The sequence below is a fragment of the Sitophilus oryzae genome, unplaced genomic scaffold (genome assembly GCF_002938485.1).
Source record: "Sitophilus oryzae breed Bouriz unplaced genomic scaffold, Soryzae_2.0 scaffold_297_pilon_pilon, whole genome shotgun sequence".
NCBI lineage: Eukaryota > Metazoa > Arthropoda > Insecta > Coleoptera > Curculionidae > Sitophilus > Sitophilus oryzae.
This window is the reverse complement of record NW_022146859.1, coordinates 774-24,609: the sequence shown is the minus strand read 5'-3', so window position 1 is coordinate 24,609 and position 23,836 is coordinate 774. Positions and strand designations below refer to the sequence as shown.

At 31.9% G+C, this 23,836-nt stretch overlaps 1 protein-coding gene and 1 long non-coding RNA gene across 4 annotated transcripts; one reads left to right on the top strand and one right to left on the bottom strand.

Moving 5' to 3' along the window:
• On the bottom strand, positions 1-13,214 carry LOC115884533 (cyclin-L1-like). Its single transcript, XM_030903137.1, is given in 10 exon segments — positions 1-1,737; positions 2,342-2,551; positions 3,830-3,990; positions 4,050-4,212; positions 4,498-4,604; positions 6,208-6,328; positions 12,641-12,825; positions 12,921-12,980; positions 12,982-13,031; positions 13,034-13,214. Coding segments are annotated over 10 exon segments (1,491 nt in total). The 5' UTR covers positions 13,143-13,214; the 3' UTR covers positions 1-1,412.
• Positions 13,215-13,410: 196 nt separating this feature from the next.
• Positions 13,411-14,311, top strand: LOC115884534. Of its 3 annotated transcripts, none has more exons than XR_004050572.1 (4): positions 13,411-13,547; positions 13,623-13,850; positions 13,933-14,060; positions 14,120-14,311. It is a non-coding gene; the product is annotated as an uncharacterized LOC115884534 (long non-coding RNA). The 3 variants fall into 3 exon arrangements; XR_004050573.1 differs by having other exon boundaries at positions 13,623-13,827; positions 14,120-14,305; XR_004050574.1 differs by having other exon boundaries at positions 14,114-14,305.
• The last annotated feature ends 9,525 nt before the right edge of the window (positions 14,312-23,836 follow it).

Below are 23,836 nucleotides of genomic sequence, written 5' to 3'. Positions count from 1 at the left end.
TTTAGTTGGTATAGTTGAACAAAAAATGTGTTTGTGGATGGATAAATCGGCATTTTTTTTGTTCTGTTTTAATTTAAAATTTCGGAAACATATACAGGTTTCTATCTACGACACTGAGATAAATATGGTATTTTTTAGAGTATATTTCTTTGATTACTGTTAGGAGAAAAATTGACATAACCACCCCCCGCCACTGGTGGTCGTTTTAATATCTTAATACCACGGAAGAATAAATATGTATGATCAAGTAGGCTGGGAAGCTATTATTAGGTTTTTTTATTAGTGGTTTATTTTTGGTCAAAAATTATTAGACAGTACTTATAAAACTACGGGAAAAAACAAAAATATCTTGAAACTGATTTTTGTAACAAAAATTATTTTACAGGGTGCGCCAAAAAGTTTTAAACAAATTTTTATTATCGGGTTATATTAAAAAAAGGTTTAATCCAAATTTCTTCGACATAATAATGAAAAAAGTCATTTTGAGGTATCTCAAAATGACTTTTTTCAGGTACTACGGACTTCTGTAATTTGTTACAATGACAGAGCTGACAAGACAGAACTGTCATTTTAGTAAATTAGAGAGGTCTTTGTGACATATTATGCAAAAAATGGGGTTAAGACACAAGATATCGAAAAATATCAAAGAGAAAAGTTGTTCAAAATTTGATTCTACGTCTGTGTAGTAAGTTTCATAAATATATACAGGAATTTTCAAAAAATGTCACTTTTTCAAAAGTTCTTGTACATTTATGCAAGTTGAGGGTAAAAACAAAATATCGGAAAATGTCATCGAGTTGTTCAGAAATTCTACGTCTATGTAGCGAGTCTCATAAATATACAGGGATTTACAGAAAATATACAGACTTTTCTTGATATATTGTCACCTAACCTCACTTTTTTCACATATTATATGATGAAAATATTTGATCAATCACCATGACATCTATTTTTTAGCACACCCTTTACAATTATGATAATTCTGAACCAGACATAAAGCAATATAATTGTAACTTCCTTAATACTTGATTTTTTACGTGCAATGTATCTACAGGGTGGCTCAATGGATCTAGTTGGAACTATAAAAAAAAGACGCTGTAAAAAACCGTGCGGAATGCAAAAATTTTTGTCAATTTTTTTCTTTCACACACGCTCATAATAATAGCTTAATCATAGTATTGTTGTATAGTTTTATTTTTTTACTAAATGTAAGAACAGAGAGCAGAAACATGTAAGTTAATATAATGATTGTAAAAAGGCGGTTTTAGAGTTTTTTTGTTTATGTGAATAAATAAAGAGAAGTTGTGTTTTGATCAAAATATAATTTATTTGAAAACTTAACTGTACACTTTTTTTACATCGTAGGTCTCTAATTTACTTTAAGAAATAATATACACCTAAAAAAATCTTTTTTAACTCCTTCTTCTTCGGTCTTTCGACCTTTCTTCGTCCCGGTACTTCGATTTTTTGTACTTCTCGTCCCTCGAAGAGTACTTTTCTTCCCTATCCCTGTATTTGTCATCTCTATCCCTGTGTTTCTCGTCCCTATCGTATTTTTTGCTGTCCTTTTTGTCTTCATATTTATCGTATCTATCCCGATCCCTGTCTTCTTTGTACTTGCTGTCCCTGTCGTGATCTTTGTATTTGGCGTCTTTGTCATACTTGTCATACCTGTCAATGTAGCGATCGTTCTTCGTCTCGCGATCGTTACTAACAGATCTCGACTTTTTTCTGTCCCTGTATACAAGAAAAAATTGAATGACACTGCATAATAGACAGCCTGGTAAGTAGTTATAATAATAAAATAAAAAAATCAATTTGTGTAGCGAACTTTTCGTATACAAGGTGCGTCAAAGAACATCGGATCTTTACTAACCAATCTACACTTCTTTCTATCCCTGTATATAAGAAAAAAATTGAATGAAACTTCATAATAGCCAGTCTAATGAGTCATTATAAAAATAATATAAAAATCAATTAGTGTAGCAGACTTCATATACAGGGGTCGTGAAAATACATACAACAAAAAGTGGATTGTTACTGATCGATCTAGACTTCTTTCGCTCCCTGTACATAAAAAAAATTAATAAAACTTCATAAAACACCATAATAAGTCGTTCAGGTATAACAAAAATTAAAAAGATCCATTTGTTGCAAACTTTTTGTATACAGGGTGCGTCAAAATACACACAACAAAAAATTGATCATTACCTGATCTCGACCTCTTTCTCCCCCTATACATATCAAAGATTCATTGAAACGTGACACTAGACATATTTTGACACACCCTTTTCTATACAAGGTGTGTTAAAATATACAAAAAAAAAACACTTAAGCTTACCTGGCCTTCCTAGATTTGTGCGGCGAATTACTTCGCGATCGGGAGTAGCTTTTCCTTTTGTGGCTTTTCTTGTGGGTCCTCGATTGCGATCTGCTGCGGGATCTGTTGTGCTTTTTGTTCTTTTTGTGCTTCCTATCAGGCGATCGCGTTTCCGACCTGGAGCGTGACCTTTTCTCGCTCATTGGTGGAGGCATATGGCTTCCCGATCGACTAGAAAAAAAAATAATTTGCTTTATTTAAAAAAACATTACATATAATATGTAATGATTTACATATTATATGTAATGTTTTACATATATGTAATGTTTTACATATTATATGTAATGTTTTACATATTATATGTAATGTTTTACATATAATATGTAATGTTTTACATATCATAATATGTAATGCATTCAGAGTAGTTCATAGTTTCTTTAAAAAAACATTACATATATGTTTTAAAAAATCTATACGCCAGTGCAAGAGAGAGAGACAAACAATACCTAGGCAATGGCGCTCGTGGCCTTTTCTTAGCTCATTCGTACTCTACATTATGCATTAGATGTAATGTTTTTTAAAGAAACCTCAGAACTATATAAAGAAACTATGTTTTTTAAAGAAATCTAAGAACTATATAATGAAACTATGACAAAACTACTCTACCTCTATTCTGAATACATTACATATAATATGTAGTACATTAAATACATGCATCACATTATATTTAATGCATTACATATTATAGGTAATGTTTTACATATCATAATATGTAATGCATTCAGAGTAGTTCATAGTTTATTTAAAAAAACATTACATATATGTTACTTTATTTTAAAAAATCTATACGCCAGTGCAAGAGAGAGAGAGAGAGAGAGACAAACAATACCTAGGCAATGGCAGGATTCTGGCAATGGCGCTCGTGGCCTTTTCTTAGTTCATTCGTACTCTACATTATGCATTAGATGTAATGTTTTTTTAAAGAAATCTCAGAACTATATAATGAAACTATGACCAAACTACTCTAGCTCTATTCTGAATACATTACAAATAATATGGAGTATATTACATATACTATGTAATGCATCACATTATATGTAATGCATCACATATTTAGGTAATGTTTTACATATAATATGTAATGCATTCAGAGTAGTTCATAGTTTGTTTAAAAAAACATTACATATATGATACTTTCATAAAAAATTTATACGCCAGTGCGAGAGAGAGACAAACAATGGCCAGGCAATGACGCTCACGGCCTTTTCTTAGCTCATTCGTACTCTACATTACACATTAGATGTAACGTTTTTTAAAGAAATCTCAGAACTATATAATGAAACTATGACCAAACTACTCTAGCTCTATTCTGAATATATTACATATAATATGTAATGCATTACATACTCACATATTATATGCAATGCATCACATATTATAGGTAATGTTTTTTTTGTAAATGAACTTATTTTTAAAATACCGAAAGAAACATCGATAAATAAGCCTCACCTAATAAATCCACCCCAGGCGTTGTGGGCGGAGGTTTTTTGAACATTTTGCGATTCATTTGTTGGCGAATTCTCTCCGCTAATTCCTTTAACCTTGATCCGTTCCGATTTGTATTTTTCGCATAATTCTTCCACTTGTCTCTCCAAATCGTCGATATTTGGCTGTAAAATACATAAAAAATGAAAAAAAAATAAAATTAATGACAAAATTTCATTCGTACCTTTGATCTATTGTAAAGTTTCAGGATTTTCACACAGATGTCTCTGATTTCTTTTTCCGTCGCTCCAAAAATGATGTACCAATGAGGGCTTTTCGGTAGAGGTAATTTAAGTTTACGGGCTGTGAGATAAATACAGGCGCACGCCACTGTTTCCGGTTGGTACCTGGAAATAAATAATATAAATATAAATAAATAAAGTGTTTTAAGTTAACGCCTCCTTTTGCCAAGGTTAATCTGAACGAGCCAAGGTACAATCCGCTGCCCAGGTTAATCTGAACGAGGCCTATTTTGTTTACGCGAAATCCGAACCTCGATACTCGACCGTGGCAATGTCAATGGCCTACGCCAGTGTCTAAATGCAGCTTATACCAGTAGATTAACCTTATAGTCCCTTAACTTCGGATGAACTATCGAGAATAATATCCGAGAATTAAATACAATATCTTACCTAACAAAAACGTCAGTTCTTAAAGCGTCATTCATGTAGTTCCAGGAGTACTGCATCAGTTTTTGATTATTTTCGTAACCCAAAACTTGAAGATACAACACTATGATCTGAAAAAAGAAATAATTAAATAACAATAGTTAATGCAGGTCTATTGCTATAGTCTATTTCGCGAAAGTTGACCATTCAAGCTCAATAATTTAATTCAAAGATGAAAAACATACTATTTTGGTTCTTACATGACCTCTATGAAGAATAAAAATAATTTTAGTAGTATAATTTAGTAAATAAAATAATTTTGTACTAAATTTAGTACAAAAAGTAGGCAATAACATCCCTTGGGTTCACTGAAATCTCTTATTTGAACACCAGAAGTGGGATAATGACAGAAAATAAGTAAAGGAAGATTTACAAAAGTAAATGAATATGACAGATGTATTGTAATCGCAAAACATTTTCCGATGCACGTCATCAATCATATCGACATTGACATTAAAGTCTATAGATCTGACTAAATGAAATTTTGCCAAAAATGTTTAAATTTGTTGTATAATATAAGATACCAAGCAGCTCTTCATTTTACTTTATAAATTATAGATTTTAATGATTATAACAGATATTTTATTTAGATTAAAGCTGCACACATTGGTCACATTGCGCCGCGTTCAGCAATGTTGTCCTTTATTATTTGACAATTAACCTACAGTCAGTAATTATTTTGTATAATATCGTGTTGGTGTTAAATATTTGTAATTCTCGTTTTTTGCTTATTTTCGTAGTTTTTTTTAAATTGCAGTTTTAAGCACGAACAGTTCTTTTAAGAACTAAATTTTCGAATTTTTGTATTGCATTTCTTGAAATTATGTGTTGAAAATATGCCGAAGCATTTAAACAGTCGAAGCAAAGAGCTTGTAGCTTCCCTGATAAACTATTTTGAACGAGAACGTGACAATAAAGGCCCTTTATTACCCTTGACGGCAGTCAGAGAAGTAAGTTTGATTGATAAGCACATTACACCACTTCACCAAGTTAGTTTTTATTAAATTCTGTGATTATTAGTTTGTGCATTAATAGCACCTTCTTACTTGTTATTACCACTTATGGCGTTGTAAGATGAACATCAATAAATAAATAAATAACCCATAATAAAGCTTGGAATAATCTTCATAATGGACTAGTTCTGCAAATATGTAATAAGTAAAATAAGCTATAAAAGAAATAAATCAATAATTAATTACTAAAATATTAGTTATTAAACTAAAAATAAAACGTAAAAAACTTTAAAAAATGATATAATAAATATATTGTTTGTCGCTTATAAATTAATATTCGTCTCAAGATAAATCCATCACAATCTGGCAGCGCTGTCACCATCGTTTATCACTCAAAGTTCATCACGTGCATCGGAAATTGTTTTGAGATTACCATGATTTTTTAGTACGATGAAACTTTGCTGGAAAACATAATCGAAACGCTATTCTTTCATATTAAAAATGTACTAAATTTAGTATGAAAAATTAGGCAATAACATCCTTGGGATTCACCGCAACGTGAACACCAGAAGTGGGATAATGACAGAAAATAAGTAAAGGAAGATTTGAATATGACAGATATAATAACATATTAAGACTAGAAAATCCAAGGTTTCTTTGTATCCAGAGCTTGAATAGTCATCTTTTTTGAAAAAAAAACCGCACTCTATATGTAAATTACCTTGTGAGGATGTTTGATATGAACGCAGAATCCTAGTTCTTTCAAAACTCTTCTCTCGGCTTTGATCACTAAATTTTTCGTGTGAATATAGTTCTGGTCCAAAATAACTGGATGAATAGGACTGTGAAAAATAAAACTTTCTTGAAACCGCGTACATACCACAGGAAGAAACTTTTGATTCTTCCTGTATCAAAAATGTTATTATTACAAACAAAATACTGTTTTTTGGGATGAAGAATGAAAAAAATTGAATTGAAATTTGGAGTCACATAATAATAAGAATAGTTTTTTAAGAAAATTAATTTAAAAAAAAATTAAACAAAATGGTGATAAAGTTTAAGTTCTCCAAGTTTCAACTTAGTTTTTTTTTCTGAAGCATAACTTTGAATTGATTTAAATAAAAAAAGATTTTAAACTATGCCACCATTTTTCTTGTTACCTGTTCCTTACCATCGTTATTACTTTTAGGGTAATCTTACCATCATTATTATGATTTTTTTCGAGCCCTTTTTACATTATTGTCTATCCCGTTAGTATCCATTTTCTCACAACAGCTATAAGGTTCTGAAAAAACTCTAAAAAAATTAATAGACAATGAAAATGTATGGTTACAATGGTCAAAAATAATTCTAAAACATTCTGGATTTTTCTTCGAGTCTTCTTATCTTCCATTTTTACCGACGTCAATATGGTTTGACATTTTTTGGAATTATCAGTATTTTAATAAAAGGCAAGAAACGCAATAATTTTTTCTAAATAAAAATATATAAATGTATTCTGTCTTGATATAAACTAGTTAAATTTATGTGTTGGAGATATTCTAATACAAAAAAGTGAACATTATATTCTTACCTTTTCAGCTAAAAATTTTGTATAATACAATAAAAAATCAAGTTCAAGTTACCCCTGTATATTATCTAGAATTTCTTTGATCTTTATAATCAAACGAGCCAAGGTACATTTTAGCAGACTACATGCAAAAAAAATAACAGAAAATACAATTATCTATGGATTAAAATGACAGACAAAAATGGCACAGCCACGTATCTTTTTGATGGACAGACTGTAGCTGTATACAGGGTGTCCCAGAAATAAGTGCAAGTATTTTAAGGGGTGGTAGATTTCGATAAAAGAAACATATGTTCTCTCTATCGTTTTTTCAAATAAGTCCAAAATAACGGAGTTATTTTACTCCAAAAAAAAATGATTTTTGCTCAAATTTTGAGAACCACTGGATCTTTTCTGGATTTTCTTTCTTGTAAATTGAATCTACTATCTATTATCAAGAAATTATGTTTTTAAAAAAATTTCAAAAAATTTTTCAAAAATTTTTTTTCACGAAAAAAACCTCGTAGACGTGTTTCTGGGGTTGAACTATACCACCATTTAAAATACTTGCACTTATTTCTGGGACACATTGTATAGTGGCTACGTGCTTGTTTTTTATTGCTTAACCTTACTTCAAAGTATACCCCATAACATAAGTAGTATTAAATAAAAAATGTGACTGGACTACACTAATCCAAGGATGTGAATGAAAGACAGAAAGATATGCATGAAAGACCGTTAGAAACATATGAACTGCACTTAAATCTGTATAAAATGAAAGCCAGTATTCTACAATATCAATATTTTCATAATAAACCACAAAAAAAAATTAAAAATTTAATATAATAACGTCAAGCTGTAGATCAGGAAATGTAGAAAATGTCGAAGATGGAGAGTTGGATAGAAGATGGCGAGCTGGCCTCTGTGGAGCCGTCTCAGATACTGGCTTTTGTGCAAGGAAAAATAGCAACTGGAATATAAAATTTATATTGTCATATCTTTTCCAATATTGTCAGAAAAAAATGTCACTTTAATTCAACAGTAAATTGTCTTTTGTCAATTTTTGGCGTTATCTCTAGAAATTGATTCTTTTCTTTCGTTGGGCGGTCTTTTGAGATGCCCTGTATATTTTTAGACAGATGGACATTCAAAAAAATGACAGACAATCTTTGACTGTCATATATTCCTTTGCAGCTGATGTTTTTTTAAACGATATCAATTATTGATAAAAATGACAGAAAATACAATTTATATGCGAATTAAAATGACAGATAACAACGAATGTGACTGTCATGTCTTCTTGTTGGACAGACAATGCTTTATATGAACAAATGATATGTCTAATAATGACAGACCACATATTATCATTTACCACCATATAATCCCAGTTATATGGGAAAGTACTACCAGTCATGTCCTATAAGTCATTATAAGGAAACTACAGATCGCACAACGCCCAATGGAACGAAATATGCTGGAAATAACCAAGGTAGACCATAAAAGAATAGAGTGGATAGGACACAAGACCCAGATAATAAATGTCAGCCACAGAATCAAATCCTTCAAGTGGCAATATAGGTAGGATACCTGGCAAGATGGACCACAAAAATTACAGCATGTCACCCCAGAGGAATTAAGAGGCCTAGAAGAAGACCGAACCTGAGATGGGACCATGATATCAGGAAAATAAGCAGGGATAACTGGTGCCTGCATAGCCAACAATAGAACAATGGGCCCAACACCATAATTGGATACAGTTGAATAAGTTGAAAATGATGATAATGAATACCACTTATATGGGAAATTACACCAAAATTTATATATACCGTAGTCACATAGTGAATTCCGTTTTTTCATGAAGATCCTAGTTATCTTATTAGGTTAGTTCTTTTCATTAAGTGACTAGGCTCTTCACGAAAAGACGGAATACACTATGAGACTACGACTTATATACCACTTGAAATAATAGTAATGATAATAATAAAATCAGAAAATTAATTTAGCGTTGAATTTTCTTAAACTTGCATTTAACTGTAAAAAACGACGTCATGGTACCCATAAAACTAACAATTCAGTTAAATCTTTTCTACACCTTATCTTATCTACACCAGATGTTCTTGACAAGAACTGTGTGATACTTTTTGACAGACATTTAAATTACAATAACAAAATATTCCTAAAACACTTGATTTTTGTCTCTGAAAAATTTAATTATTTTAAATTAGTTTTAAGATTCAACAAGAACACTAAAACACAGAGCTGTCATTGTCAAAAACATCATGGATAGATGTAAAATTCAAACTTATGTCCCCAAAAAAGTCTTATATGGGTATTTGCCCACTCGCAAAAAAATCTACAAAATAATATAGTTATTTTTTGTATGGATTACTGCGTTAATCCAACAGAGACTAATTGTCAGCAGTGGTCTACCAGTAAACAAATTTGCCTAATGAACAAAAAACTGCTTAACGTTTCGGAAAGTTTTTTCTTTCCGTCGTCGGAAGCAAAAAAAAAATACAAAGAACAAAGAAAAAAACTATTTTAAATAGTTTGCTATACAGGGTGTTTCAAAACAAATGCGAAAAACTTCAGGGGTGATTCCTTGTTCAAAATAAAGGGTAGTTTGCTTTATAAACGTTGGGTCAAAAGTCAACCATTAGGGAGATATCGCGGTACAAAGATGGCGGAAAAATAACTTAAATAAACTACCCCTATCATTCTTCTTGTTAACGAAATTTAAAGAAAAATCTTATCAAACACATGCAAAGATTAATTTGGAAAGTTTAGTTTGTTTAGAAACTTTTTTATCTCTTGTGTTTTTTTGATAAAGCTCACTGATTTGAAATTAAAAAATAAAATGTAAAGCATTACATGTCAGGACAAAAAACATTTTTAAATAAAGAATCTAGTGGGCTGCTGTCAAACAGCAGCAGCTGCTGTCAAAACTTGCAGTAGAGTAATGTCCAATAAAATAATATTAGAAACATCCTAAAAAGTGACAGCGGCCGACTAGATTTTTTCCTATAAAAATTACAGCAGCCCACTAGATTCTTTATCTAAAAATATATTTTGTCCTGACATGTACCTAATGCTTTACATTTTATTTTTAATTTCAAATCAGTGAGTTTTATAAAAAACACAAGAGATAAAAAAAGTTTCTAAACAAACTAAACTATCCAAATTAATATTTGCATGTGTTTGATAAGATTTTTCTTTAAATTTCGTTAACAAAACTGATAGGGAGTAGTTTATTTCAACCCCCTTCCACTCATTTTAAAAAAGAAAAATTACCAGAAAGTGTGTTTTCATAACAGTAATGCTTCCATAAAATTTCATTAGTCTATCGCTTTTCGTTTTCAAGATAAAAAATAAAAACATTATTTTTCAGCCATCTTTGTACTGTGATATCTCCCTAATGGTTGACTTTTGACCCAACGTTTATAAAGCAAACTACCCTTTATTTTGAACAAGGAATCACAACCCTGACATTTTTCGCATTTGTTTTGAAACACCCTGTATAATAAATTAAATGCAACTATTTGCGAACACTTTAGTTTTTTTTTAAACAGAGACATCTACAAAAACCGTTGGCGTTCTATTTTAATTGTCTCCATTGGATTAACGCAGCAGCGTTTACGAAAAATAACTATTTTATTTTGTAGATTTTCTTGTAATGGCAAAATACCCATACATAACTTTTTTTGGACAGATGAATCCGCCACTTAGTGTTAACCTCAATACCTACTAAACTTTCATTTGAGATAAATAATAGATTTTGACAAAAGAAATATTAGAAAATCATAATATATATAATATTAATAATTAAATATAAGACTTATACTCCATATTCAGCTTATTGTTGCGTGACGCATACACTTAAATACTTCATATCCCACTAAGTGTTTCTAAATCTTCTTCATGTATGTATCAAAATTCCTCAAACCTCAAAAATGCCTACCTTCAAACATTTGACATATTTTTGACACTTCTTCTATTTTATGTCAATTCATTTTCAAGTCGTCTTTGACTTATCAAGTTTCTATCCAGTCTTTAGTTAATTTTATCTTCAATTCTTCTGTTTTTGATATTCCCCTTCAATTCTTCTTGTGTTCCATACTTATTTTTTCCTTCTCATGATGTTTTTTGAAGTTTTTTAACAGAGTAACATAACCTAATATTCATTTAACACAATATACAAAGCCTTAAAGAAAAATATACCACACTGGTTCCTTTTTGTATTAGAATATACCACCTTTTTCTTTCTAAAACCTACCTTAATTTTCCCATTCTATTATAAATTATTATAAAACCAAAATAAATACAAAATCTGAAACTAAACAAATGTAATACATGACATACGTTATTAAGAGTTTCATTTATACTTGCCTTCTATTAAAACTAATACTAATTAACAGAGATTTGTCGCTTACAATTTGAGAACAAATCCAAAAACGGTCAAACCATATCAAAACCAATGCTCACCAATAATCGATTTTTAGTCTCGCTTGGTTTCAGAGACGTTTTAAGCGATTTAATGCAGATTCCCACAGCTTCTTAGGGGTGATGTGTTTTTTCAAGACACACCCAGTACAATGTGAGCAGATTTTTGGGACACAGTCTGTAATAACAATATACTTTGAGTATTTTCTAATATCTGAATCGTACAGAATAAAACCAAGTTTATGTGTTACTTCTTACTGAAAGAATAATTTGTCCTACAGAGATTTTTAAATAATTTTTCCTAACCAGTTTTAATAAACAATGTCAATTGATACTTCAACAATTACAGAATACATTATTTCAAGTTTTAATAATATAAGAAAACTATATTTCTGACAAAATAGCAAATAAAACAGTTAATTTAGCCTTTTAATGACTAATAGCAACAAACAGAACATCTAAAATCCCCCTTTTTATCAATTGTTTGTTTAAAAACCATTAACATGTTCCTAGCATTATTTTGATCATGGATAAATATAAATAAGTAGATCACTGGTATAACATTTTAATTTCAACTTGTTTTATCCTCAAAGTATCTGAAAAATCATAAAAAAAAACTACAAATCATACAAAAGTTGAAACTAAAATACTACATTCCTTTGACTCACTCGATTACATTTATTCAAGACAATATTGATTATTTCCTCGATAACCCTGATTTGAAATTAAACAAATTTTATATATTTACCTTTATATACTTATATACGAATAACATAGCCCCTAACATATCAGCTAAAATCAGCCTGATCAAAACCACATGGGCAATGTTATATAATAAAGGGATTAAATAAGAATCCCATATGTAATAAATAAAGATAGAGTATTATATCCACAATCTCAAAAAAAATTGGCACTATACATATATAAAAATATAAACAAAAATTGTTATGCTTCAGAAAAAAATGGGAATTAGTGATAATAATGTTTCGTTTATGGATAACTTTTAGACAAATTAGGTTACCTAAAGTTATCAATAAATTAAAACAAAAACTACAGATTTCTGAAAGATAAAATGATAAATTTTGACCCTAGTAGGTGTTCAGAAACAGAATATGATGGTACTAAAGAAAAAATGCGTATTTACGTATAATAAAGTGGTACTTACTTTCCATTGTTCACTTGTCGAATATGCGTGAACACATTAATAACATCTCTGACCCTTCGGGGGGCTTCTTCTATCTTTGAGGCGAGACAAACACAGCCCATAGCCGTGTGTTCGACTGGGTGGCGTACTAAACTTTTGGAATAGTAAAATCTTTGAAGTAGTACTTGTCCAGTCGCCATAGCTACCTACAAAGGAAGGCGGCCAAAAAGTACGTTAAATAACAAGTTCCCAACGAAATAAATACAATAAAAACATAGTATTTCTAAAGCTGAGTGCTTACCTGAGGTAGTTTTAATAAAATCCCGGCGGATTGTATCAGTTCACAACCGTAAATGCGCAAAATCTGTTTCAGCATCCAGACTCAAGCCATCTTTTTGTGATGGTGTGTTAGGAGCCGTTCCTCGGGCAAAAGCTGATTTTTCAGCGTGAGAATCACTTTGCCATACGGTTTTACATTGTTTTTGGTTGAATTTGACGCACTTTTTTCGTCATTTAATGCCATATTCAATCATCAAACTAGGAAATTGTACGTACGAAATGCTAGAAACTGACACAAATAACAAAATGGAAGGCAGAGCAGAAGGCAGAAATGAAGTTTGTCAAGTTTGACGTTTAATGAACGGAAGTGATGGTGGACATTCTTTATGCTTCTGTGGCACGGGTGTATCGATAGATCCGTGTTCTGTGGTCGTAGTAGTTCAAATATCCTATCTTTTGTTGTCAATTTTTTGTTGATATACTTATCTGTGGTTTATATTTGAATTTTGAATTGGAAATTGGCAGTTGATTGAAAAATACTTAAAATAGATATGATTTTAAATAATTTTTAATAAAAGTTTTATAGAATATTTTAGGAGCTGTAAAATGAGCAATGAAAACCCTCTTATATTAAGACTTGAGCTGCAAGGTAGGTATTTTACTTGTTAATTCTACTAAAGTCGCTATATTTAATAAACATACATTTTACTGAGTACATTTTTAGGCAAGAGCAATAGCCCTCTGTTTAGAGACCTACGCTACGATATTTGTATTTAAACAGGCGACTTATTAGCATGGCACGTTGATCTCCAACTTGAAGACATTGTCCAGATTTTCAGTGAAGAAAACTGGAAGACGATAAGCTTTACTTGAACAGCTCTGTTTGAAGATATGGTTCGAGAAAGAAAAGAACAAAAAGAATACACAAAGTACTACTAAATAACAAAATTAAGTAAATTTAGATAGCATTGTTGAATAATTTGTATTTATCAGAAGAAATAGTGTAGTCTTACAATTTTCTTTATTTTTTCCAGTTACCAGTAAGACAGAGTGGTATATTTTAGAAAGAAATGGATATAAAAACAGCTTGCAATATTCTTTATTTTACATAAAAAGTCAGGGTAGTGATCCACTGTTTAGAAATTAGAAAGACACATTTTAAGTAATATTTTTATAGACATACATGGGTGATACAAACATATTTTTACACTTAAGTTTTAGATTTAAAATTGCCATTCCAAGAGAAATACTAAATTATTGAAGCTTTCCAGCAGGAATGGGCCTTCCTTCATGAATATACATACTAAAATAGGCCATATTATACTTGAATTATACAGGGCGAGTTAGTTTTGGGCTTGAAATTTGTTTAAAATGTACAGTGTTATAATTAATATGATAAAAAATCATGTGAGAGATCTTGTTTTATTTATTTGAGTACAGAATGTTTATGGTAAAAGCAAAAAAATCTAGATAATGGAAGTTTATCAAAAATGCTGAAACATGCAGTTTGAAAGGAAAACATAAGTTACTGAGTACCTGGTATATAATAATATACTCTAGAGCCTTACTAGAATGTTATTTAACAAGATTACTTTGAATTTAATTGAAATATCTAACCTGTTGCTTTTGGTTTAACTCCGTATAGGTGTTAGAATTTTTTAATTTCTCTTATTTAGAGATTCTAAGATACTGTATTTACTAAATATTTACTGTTAATCGTGTAAAGAATATATAATATTAAGAGATTTATGTTTAATAAGTGTGCACAAGTTATAAATAAAGATGTTACGATGAACTAAAATATATCAAACACTCAAAATTCTTCTTTAGTCTTGTGTTGTTTTAGGGTTTGGAAATTATTAAAAATCTACAAAAACATAATTAGAATAGCACAGAATCATGTCAAATGAGATTTCTTTTTGAATTCAGTGCATAATTAAATAAAAGCAAGAAATCTTGGCCAATACATTGACTAACAAAATGTCCTGTAGAAGTTATATGTTGGGGTAATACTATCTTGTTTTATGATTTATAGATGTAATAAGGCTCTATTTAACTAAATATTACATTAGTTAGTTAAATATCGAACAACAAAGTTATATCCTTGTTATATTAATTGAATATTCAAGGCTACCGAACCGCCATCATATTTTTGTTTTTTTTCTAATTTATATGTGTTTGATAGGTTTGAAACTGCCTAGTTAACTATATTTAGTGTTAATCTATAATTCCTTAACTATTTTAAAGGTTCAAAACCTTTTTAAGGCAAAAATCTATTTTTATGATATTAACAATTACGGACATTGATGTAATAAAAATGCGATATCTTTGTGAATTTTACTTTATTTGTTTATTGTTTGGTGTCATTTTATTCGGAAAACATGTAGCTACATTTCCCTGATAATAGTTTAGTCTCCAAGGTAGTGTTATATTGCTAAATTTCCATTTGAACTTGAAATTTAGGTAAAAAAATACATAATTTTCCATCGGTAAAACAAAAGAAAAACGCGCGTTGGCGCTCCCTCTAGGGTCAAAAATCATGAACCGATCGCCAAAACTTAATATTATTGGTCGTTTCGGGCGATCTACGTCATTTCTGGATGGACCGTTGACGACATATCATCTATGTCGATTGCGTCTCCAGAATTTTTGTTAATTGGGAGTTAAAAGTGCCGTTTCTTTACATATTGTGCTCGAAAAATATGTGCAGTGTATAGTTGGATTCCTAGAAAGGGTAAGTTCGGCCATTGTCCTACGAATTTCTCGATATTTTTCGAAAAATCCGACCATCTAAAGGCGGCCGGTAGAAGCGCAAAATCAACAAAAAAAGTCAAAGCCACCTTTATTTTGTTAATCTTTCTGTTTCTTTTTTTATATACTTTCTGTTGCTATAAATCTCTATAAATAGATATATTTTCTTTTTTACGATTGTACTGTATTAAAATAAATTCTTTTAGACCTAAATAGTTTGATGTATATAGTATTTTAAAAATAAAAACCTTATATAAGTGAATAAATTATATTAAATCAATTTTCTGAAGAATATTTCTAATAGTATAGTGAGTTGATATGGTTTTTCTTAACGATATTATATAATAGAATACCTACTTATATAATAACTTTTTTATAAAATAATATAAATAGATAGAAAGCTGTAAACCAGAATAATTATATCTGCCTGTATTTATCCTAAATAACATTTAGAAACTTAATATACGGTAGTAATTATTACTTAATATTGTAGGTTGTAGGACCATTGTTATGGTTATGGACCAGGGTTACGGATATGGACCACACTGCCAATGAAGAAGGAGATGACGAATATCAACACAGCATACAAGATCTTCAAGTCGCAAAGAAACGAGGCTGCCTTTGGATGGAATGGATCGAATGGACCAAGGATCGGTATGGGTCTGGACACGTCATATAGCTCAGGTCGTACCTGAGCTCGGGTGCTGTATCCAGACGTGCTGCACTCCGGGAGTGAATGTGCGCCTTTACACATTTTGCTCGGTACAATCGCGGGTAGGGCCCAGCTGGACTCGAGAGATGGTAAGTACGACCATTTGCCTATGAATTTCCTGATATTTTTCGACGAATCGGGCCCTCTTAAAGCGGCCAGCTTAAAAGCAATTCTATTGGCTGAATATAACGTCATTTCTTTTCCGATTCGTCGAAATTTTATCAGGCAGTAAATAAAAGTTTTGCCTTTTTTATGCTATAAAAATATATAATTGTTGTGGGTTGACAGTTTTCTAAACAAGATGTTTTTATTATCAAATTATTTTTAGACGTAAATAGCTTGATGTGTAAAAAGTATTTTATTTTTTGAATTTCTGAAGAATATTTCTAATAGTAGTGCATTTGATATGGTTTTTCCTAAAGATATTATATAATAGAAGAATACATATGTATAAAATCTTTTATAAAATGATCTAAATAAAGTTTAGAAAGCTGTAAAACACAGAATTATATCTGCCTGTAGTTGCTTTAATTAGTGAAATATTTAATGAACAACAGCTAGTGAAATTTATATTGATAATCAGCTGATTTTTTTATTAGCTGTTTTAAAGGATATAATTTCATTAGATTTTCCTAAAATCATGTTAATTTCCAGGTTACTTTATTGTAATTTTATTTTTATTATACTATTTCTTAATGATTTTTTTTTTAAATTATTTTTAATTTGATAATAATTATTTGGATGTACGGTATACAAGGGGTTCACGCAGCTACTTAACTTGTAATATTTTACTATATATTTTTTATTCTACTACCAATTGGTAAATAAATATTTTTCTAATGCATATATCTGTTAATTTGCAAACTTTTTTGTCTATAAACATTTTTTCCCTACCACATAGAGTAGTTAAAAGTTAAAAAGACCTACACTCTTTAATGCCCTGTATAACTGAGGTGTTTTGTTGAAGCGCGAATACTGAGACACCCGGTATATTTATTTCACATTTTTAGTTTTACATATACATATTTCTTATTTTACCTTTCAATAACTCTATTCGTTGATTATTATTCAAGATTATATGTATATTATTAAAAGCCAGAGGGTTGTTTGGGGTCTTTTTGTATTTTTTTTTTCTCTTTTCAGATCGCAATCGAATGGGGACACACAATTGTTATTACCAAACTACACTTACTTTACCCATGCAGACGGCTCATGGAATGCTATCACGTGAAAATCCATCAACGCTCCCAGCTAGTAAGCGTGCGGTTTAATGTCTCTACTATCAGGCTCTAAAGACATGACCGCTGAGTTCGTGTTAGATTAATCCGTCGTTTTACTTAGTCTGGGTTCAATATCACAAGTGTCACTCTTTTTCTCTAACGCAAATAAAAATCTATAAGAAATGTTTATAGACTTTTATCCATGAAAACAGAGATTTTCATCTCTACACTTGAAAGTATAATTATTAAATTAAGTTAATGTCACTTTAACAGAATGAAGTATGTAATAAATGCCAGTACTTTTTAGTGCTAGTATTTTAATATAATAAACACGAGTACTTTTTAGTGCTCGTATTTTTCTAAAATCGATAGACACCAAAAAGCAGCGTTGCGGGGTGGTTGCGATGCAATCTGTGGGCTGTGGGGACTGTCGCGAGGGGCCAGTCTCGGAGGCCTGGGACTGTTTCGCCCTGGATTCGTTCTCATATTATTACAGCCCCGGTAACAGGCCGGGGTTCCCAGGTGCTCGTTGCGTTGTAGTTTGCCAGTGGGTATGTTATTCGACCGCTCCATTACCGGGCGTAAGCTTTAACATGCTATGCAGGCTATCCCATGGGGCCGGGTTGTTGTCCTAAACGTAAAGGGTGTCTGGGGAGTGGGGCTCAGCTCAATTAGAGGACTAGGAGGCTTGTAAAGGGGTGCAGTGGGTTGGGCTCATCTGACACTCTTGGACCGGAAAGGGCAGGTAAACGCTGGTCCTTGAGTGGAGGGAATGTGGCAGAAGACGTTACGTTAAATTGTCCGATCGGAACGTCATAAAACTATGTGGTTATTCTCAGCCTCCGATGTCGCCTTGCTAATTAACCACCAATATAAAGCTTTTACTAGTGAAAGTCTTTATATTTTTCCTTCTCCTCTTGAAACTGAAAAACGCAGGCATATAAACTTGTTTTCCGGGTTGCCTCGTTACTCGAAAAATACAAACCGTCGTCGAATGGTTTTTTCTCGACGACACCGTCAAATTCTTAATCTGATTCTTTTTGAGCTGGGTCGCCCTGTAGCCCGGTGATTTTTGGTCTGGCCAGGGTTCCAAGGAACAAATGTCTCAGGAATGGAGGATCAAGCTGGTATCGGAGGGTCGAGGCTTGGCCAAGATTCCGTAAAGGTTCGAATTGACTGGAACATCACCCGCCGTGCCTTTGGGTCTCTCCGGTGTTTTGGTCTGTCCATTTAAACGGTTTATGCAGGTTCTATTTCTTGGAGTTATGACCGTTAAAACCTATTTTTTCTAAAACTTTAACGGCATATGTGCCAGGAAATCGGATCTTCAATAAACCACTCATTTTGCTAAGTATTATTGTAACAAAAATTCGTGTTTTTTATTTTTATCAAGTCTCGGTAGTGCTGAATGGAGAGTGCTAAGGTAATGGAGGTACACATCTTTTCTTATTTTACTGTTTAGTGCTAGTCTGGTCTCTAACGTTGAATCGAGGGTGCTAAGGCAATGGAGATCCCAAGCCTTTCATTGTTCTAGTGTTTTCTTTTTAGCGTTGTTTGGGATTAGGTTCGCTCTAAAAATTCTAAATAATTAATTTTTACTGTCTCTATTTTTAAACCAAATTAAATCACCATATTCTAGTCTCTGTAATGTTGAATCGAGAGTGCTAAGGCAGTGGAGATTCCAAGTCTTTTATTGTTCTAGTGTTTTCTTTTTAGGGTTATTTGGGATTGGATTCTCTTTCATAAAAATTGAGTTCACAGCCTTTCTTATTTTAGCATTTCCTGTTTTACCATATTTTTCTAAAATTTTAAAACAATAATCACCCTATTCTATTCTCAGTGATGTTGGATCGAGGGTGCTACGACAATGGAGGTTCACAGCCTTCCTTGTTTTAGGTCTTCTTTCTGGCGTTAATGGGATTATAATAGATTCTCTCTCTTAAAAACTATACTAAAAAACATAATTTTTGTTTAAAATAATCTTTTTTACATGGTCTCTTGTGAATGGATTATACTATTACGATTCGAAGAGTAACAGCCTTCTTGTTTTAGTATTCCCGTTCACGTATAAATTAAGTAAATTCACTCTGATTTAAACTGTTTTATTCTCTATATTTTTATATAATTTCGAATCAAACTTATAATAATTTTTATTTAGTTTACTGGTCTTTGAGATGAATGAATTGATAATGCTAAAATAGTGACGTCAGTCTGTCGTTATTTTAGGGTTTTCTTTTCACTGTTGTAAGAGATTGGAATAAGGGACCATTTCTTTTTTAAATTTTTCTCTGCTCTATCGCTGTATCTAAACTATTTTGCACAACAGTGTCTCTATCTTATCTAAACTATTTTTTCCTAATAATCTCATGTCAAAACGATAGAGCTCATTTCAAAATAATAAATTTACCCTGTGATGGACAGCCAGCACTGAGGGGGAGGGACATCCTTCTTGACGTTTAATCGGAATATGGTATGGGCCGTAGTCCAGCATATTCAGCCCAGTGTCAGTGTTAGTGAGGTAAGTCTGAACCCACATCTGTCCAGTTCTTTTCCATAAATCTAATTCAAAAATATTTCTATCTTTCCAGAACTATGATCGTGTACGCAGCGCGTGTGAATTTAGTCAGTCTGTGTTAGATGTCCTGCTACTAAAAACTATTTCCAGGTTCTGCCGATCCTGATGACGCGTTAAATGGGATTCCCCAGGGACCGTCCGTAGTCCCTGAGGGACCAGGGGCGTCCTTCTGCCCCCGCAGTGTGACGACACTGCTTTTTACGCCGTGTGGCAGGAATCGGCAGTAAAAGAATATGGAATGGAGGTGAGTTGAATTTATTTGAACTTTTCTGGACTTGGGCATCTTTACTGATCTTCTTTTTATCGATGTTTCAGTATGCAGATGAAGAGGAAATATAGAAGAACTATTTCTAAAGCATAACGGTCGCGTCGGTTCGTGGTTCTGTATCTGTTCTAAGGCTTTTCACAGCATTTTAAGGTCACACTTTTTATTTGCGTTGATTCGAATCATATAATCTTTTGTATTTCTTGTCGTTTGTAAAAATCACAAGAAATAAAATCTTTATTTTTTTTCGAGGTGTCTATTTCTCAAAATAATTTAAACCTAATTTGACTTTTATTCTGTTATTTCTCATTTATTACCGAAAAACATTTTTTTTGCTCAAACTTTAATGGAATACATGCCAGGAAATCAGATCTACAAAGAACCAATCTCTTTTTTTTTCAAGTATTATTATATCAAAAATTATTCTTTTTATATTTTTATCTAGTCTCGGTAGCGTTGAATGGAGAGTGCTAAGGTAATTGAGGTTCACAGCCTTTCTTATTTTAGTGTTTTCTGTTTAGTGTTATTTGGGATTAGATTCTTTCTAAAAATTGTAAAGGATATAACATTTATTTTCTGTAATTTTAAACTAAATTTCAAACAATAATCACTTTATTCCAGTATCTGGAGTAGTTTTCTGTAGGGCATTGTCATAGGATTAAATATTATTTTTTCTATCATCATTTTACTATTTTTTTTATTTACATTTAAAAAAGACTTATGAGGTATCATGTTCCTTAATAAATTTGAACGTTTAAACTAAAACCATTCAAAATATTTTTAATTTTGTTCATGTTTAATATAATGAAACTTAAATTTGATAACTTTAAGATAATGCACTTCGGGGGCACATTATTAATTGTATTTTCGAGTAAAGTAAATTCCCGTTGAAAATAAAATTAACTCGTATTTTTCTCAGTTATTATTATTTAATCTCTTGGGTTCCGTATACAAATTTATCTTGTTAAAGACACCTTGAATCTTTCTTATTACCTACGGTAAAAAATCTATAATTTTTGTGGCCTTGGGATATCCGATGTGCAAGGTCTCAATCGTAGTACCTTCTTCACTAACTGTTGTTTTAAGGTACTCTTGTCCTTAAGGCTGTTTCTGAGGAGGTACGACGGTTGGTGCACGTCTGGAACGAAGATTTTCTGGAAAAGGACAGTAGGATGGAGAGCATGGAACGGGATAAAATCAGGTATGTTACAAGATTTTTTTCTTTTTTTATTATTTTCAACTAACGTATTTTTTCTGTTGTTTCAGGTTAGTGAGCGTATATTTTTGGTGCAAGGGATGCACATCGTGCGGAATGCTCTGCAAAAACGTAAGTTTTTAAATTTACTTTTTCCTGGTTATTTTTCGGGTTTATTTGGTCGTTCGTGTATTTCCCTTGAGATGGCGTGAGCGCGGTCCTGCAGGAGCTAAAGTCACCTGTGGGGCCCCTCACAGAAGCGAAGCAGAGTGTTGAGTCGACCTCTACCGGGGCTAAAGTCCCCTGTATGAGTGTCCTCACAGAAGCACGTTGGGTTGAGTCCCGCAGGGGCTAACGTCCTCTGTGGGGTCTCCTCACAGAAGCAAAGAACAGCTTTCCTCTCGAAAGCAGAAGAGGTCCATTGGGTTGTTATGTTTATCGGCCTTTTTATGAGTCTCTTCTAGAGAAGTAATTATTCTTTTAAGAATGTATTTGAGGTTCTTACAGCTTTCTTCATATTATCTATGCTAAAATGAAATCTAGGAAAATGTCTAACAGTTATTTTTAATTTCTTAAATTAAATGTGTAGGTGTAGGTAACTTTCTTTAATTTCTTAATTTTTTAACTCACTTTTTTTTAATTATTACTATTTTAGAGTACACGCATGTCAATCTAGCATTTCAGTAACTAAATTTTTAATAGAAATACTCTCAACGTTCTAAATTTATTTTTATATTTTCAATTCAAGTTCATTAGCATAATTCTAGGGTCTAGAAAAGAGGAATCAAGTTTTTTAGTAGTGCAGTAGAATTTTTTTTTGACTTCCAAGTCATCATTAGTTCAAGTTTCAATTTTTGAGGTCCAAAACTTAACAGGGTCATATCTAAATCTGGTTTATTTTCTTACAAGAGTAGGTCTGGGTGCTCTACAAAGACTGATAGCCTCTATGAGCCTCCAGTTTGAGTCGACATCTTCAGATGATTTTTGAAAGGTTTTTGTGTCTTATAGGTTCACGCTGGTTGAAGATATACTTTGTTTGAAGCTGTATACAACAGGTCAGAGTCATGTCGAAGCCAAATTGAGGTCTACATAATTTCTATGTATATGGTGGTCTTTTTTTGTTACTATTTTTACTGGTATTAGTATGAGCTTTAAAAGACAACCACAGATGCCAGTTTGAGCCGATGTCTGCAGAATATTTTTAGGGCTCTTGTGTTTTATAGGTTCTCTATGTATATGGTGGTCTTTTTTGTTACTATTTTTTACAGGTTTTGGTATGAGCCTTATCAGGGAACCACAGCAGCCAGTTTGAGCCGATGTTTGCAAAATATTTTTGTAGGGTTCTTGTGTTTTATAGGTTTAAATGGGTTGAAGTTCTACTGCGTTTGAAGCTGTATACATCAGGATAGAGAGTCATGTCGAAGCCAAATTGACGTCTACATAATTTTTATGTATCTGATTCTTGTTTTATGTTGTTCCTATATTTTCTTACAGCATTAGATAAATATGTTCTAGTACTGTCAGTCTTTGTAAGAGCTTCGAAGGATTTCAGTAAGTCATTTTGAGTAGATATCTTTAGAAGATTTTTGTCGGGTTATCTGAGTGTCTTACAGGTTCACATTGGTTCACGTTGTTCAGTGTTTCATTTTTTTCAGCTCTAAACTCTACAGGGACTAACGTTCTCTGTAAGAGCTGCACTGTAGGTATTGCTATATTGGTTGTTGCATATCTTTTTTTGCAGAGCGCTATATGTTGAATTTTTGAGGGGGTAGTGATGAGTGCTCTGAAGTTATCAGACAGATACAGGATGCCAATTGACTGTGAATAAAAAATATAGTATATAAATATACTACAGGTAAGACAAGGAGACGCGATATCCCCAAAGATGTTTGCAGCAACACTAGAAGAAATCTTCCGTCGACTGGACTGGATCAACAAAGGATTAAAAATAAATGGAGAATATCTTAGTCATCTAAGATTCGCTGATGACATAATCCTAATTGCCAATAGTTCTGAAGAGCTACAAGCCCAAATTAACGAACTAAATACAGCCAGCAATAAAGTGGGTCCCAAAATATATTTCGCAAAAACTAAAGTAATGTACAACGAACTAGTAGACAGAAAAGACATTCTAATAAATAACATAACAATGCAAATAGTAGAATATATATATTATATTTGGGACAGGTAATATACAGCTCGGGATCTCTACTACGAGAA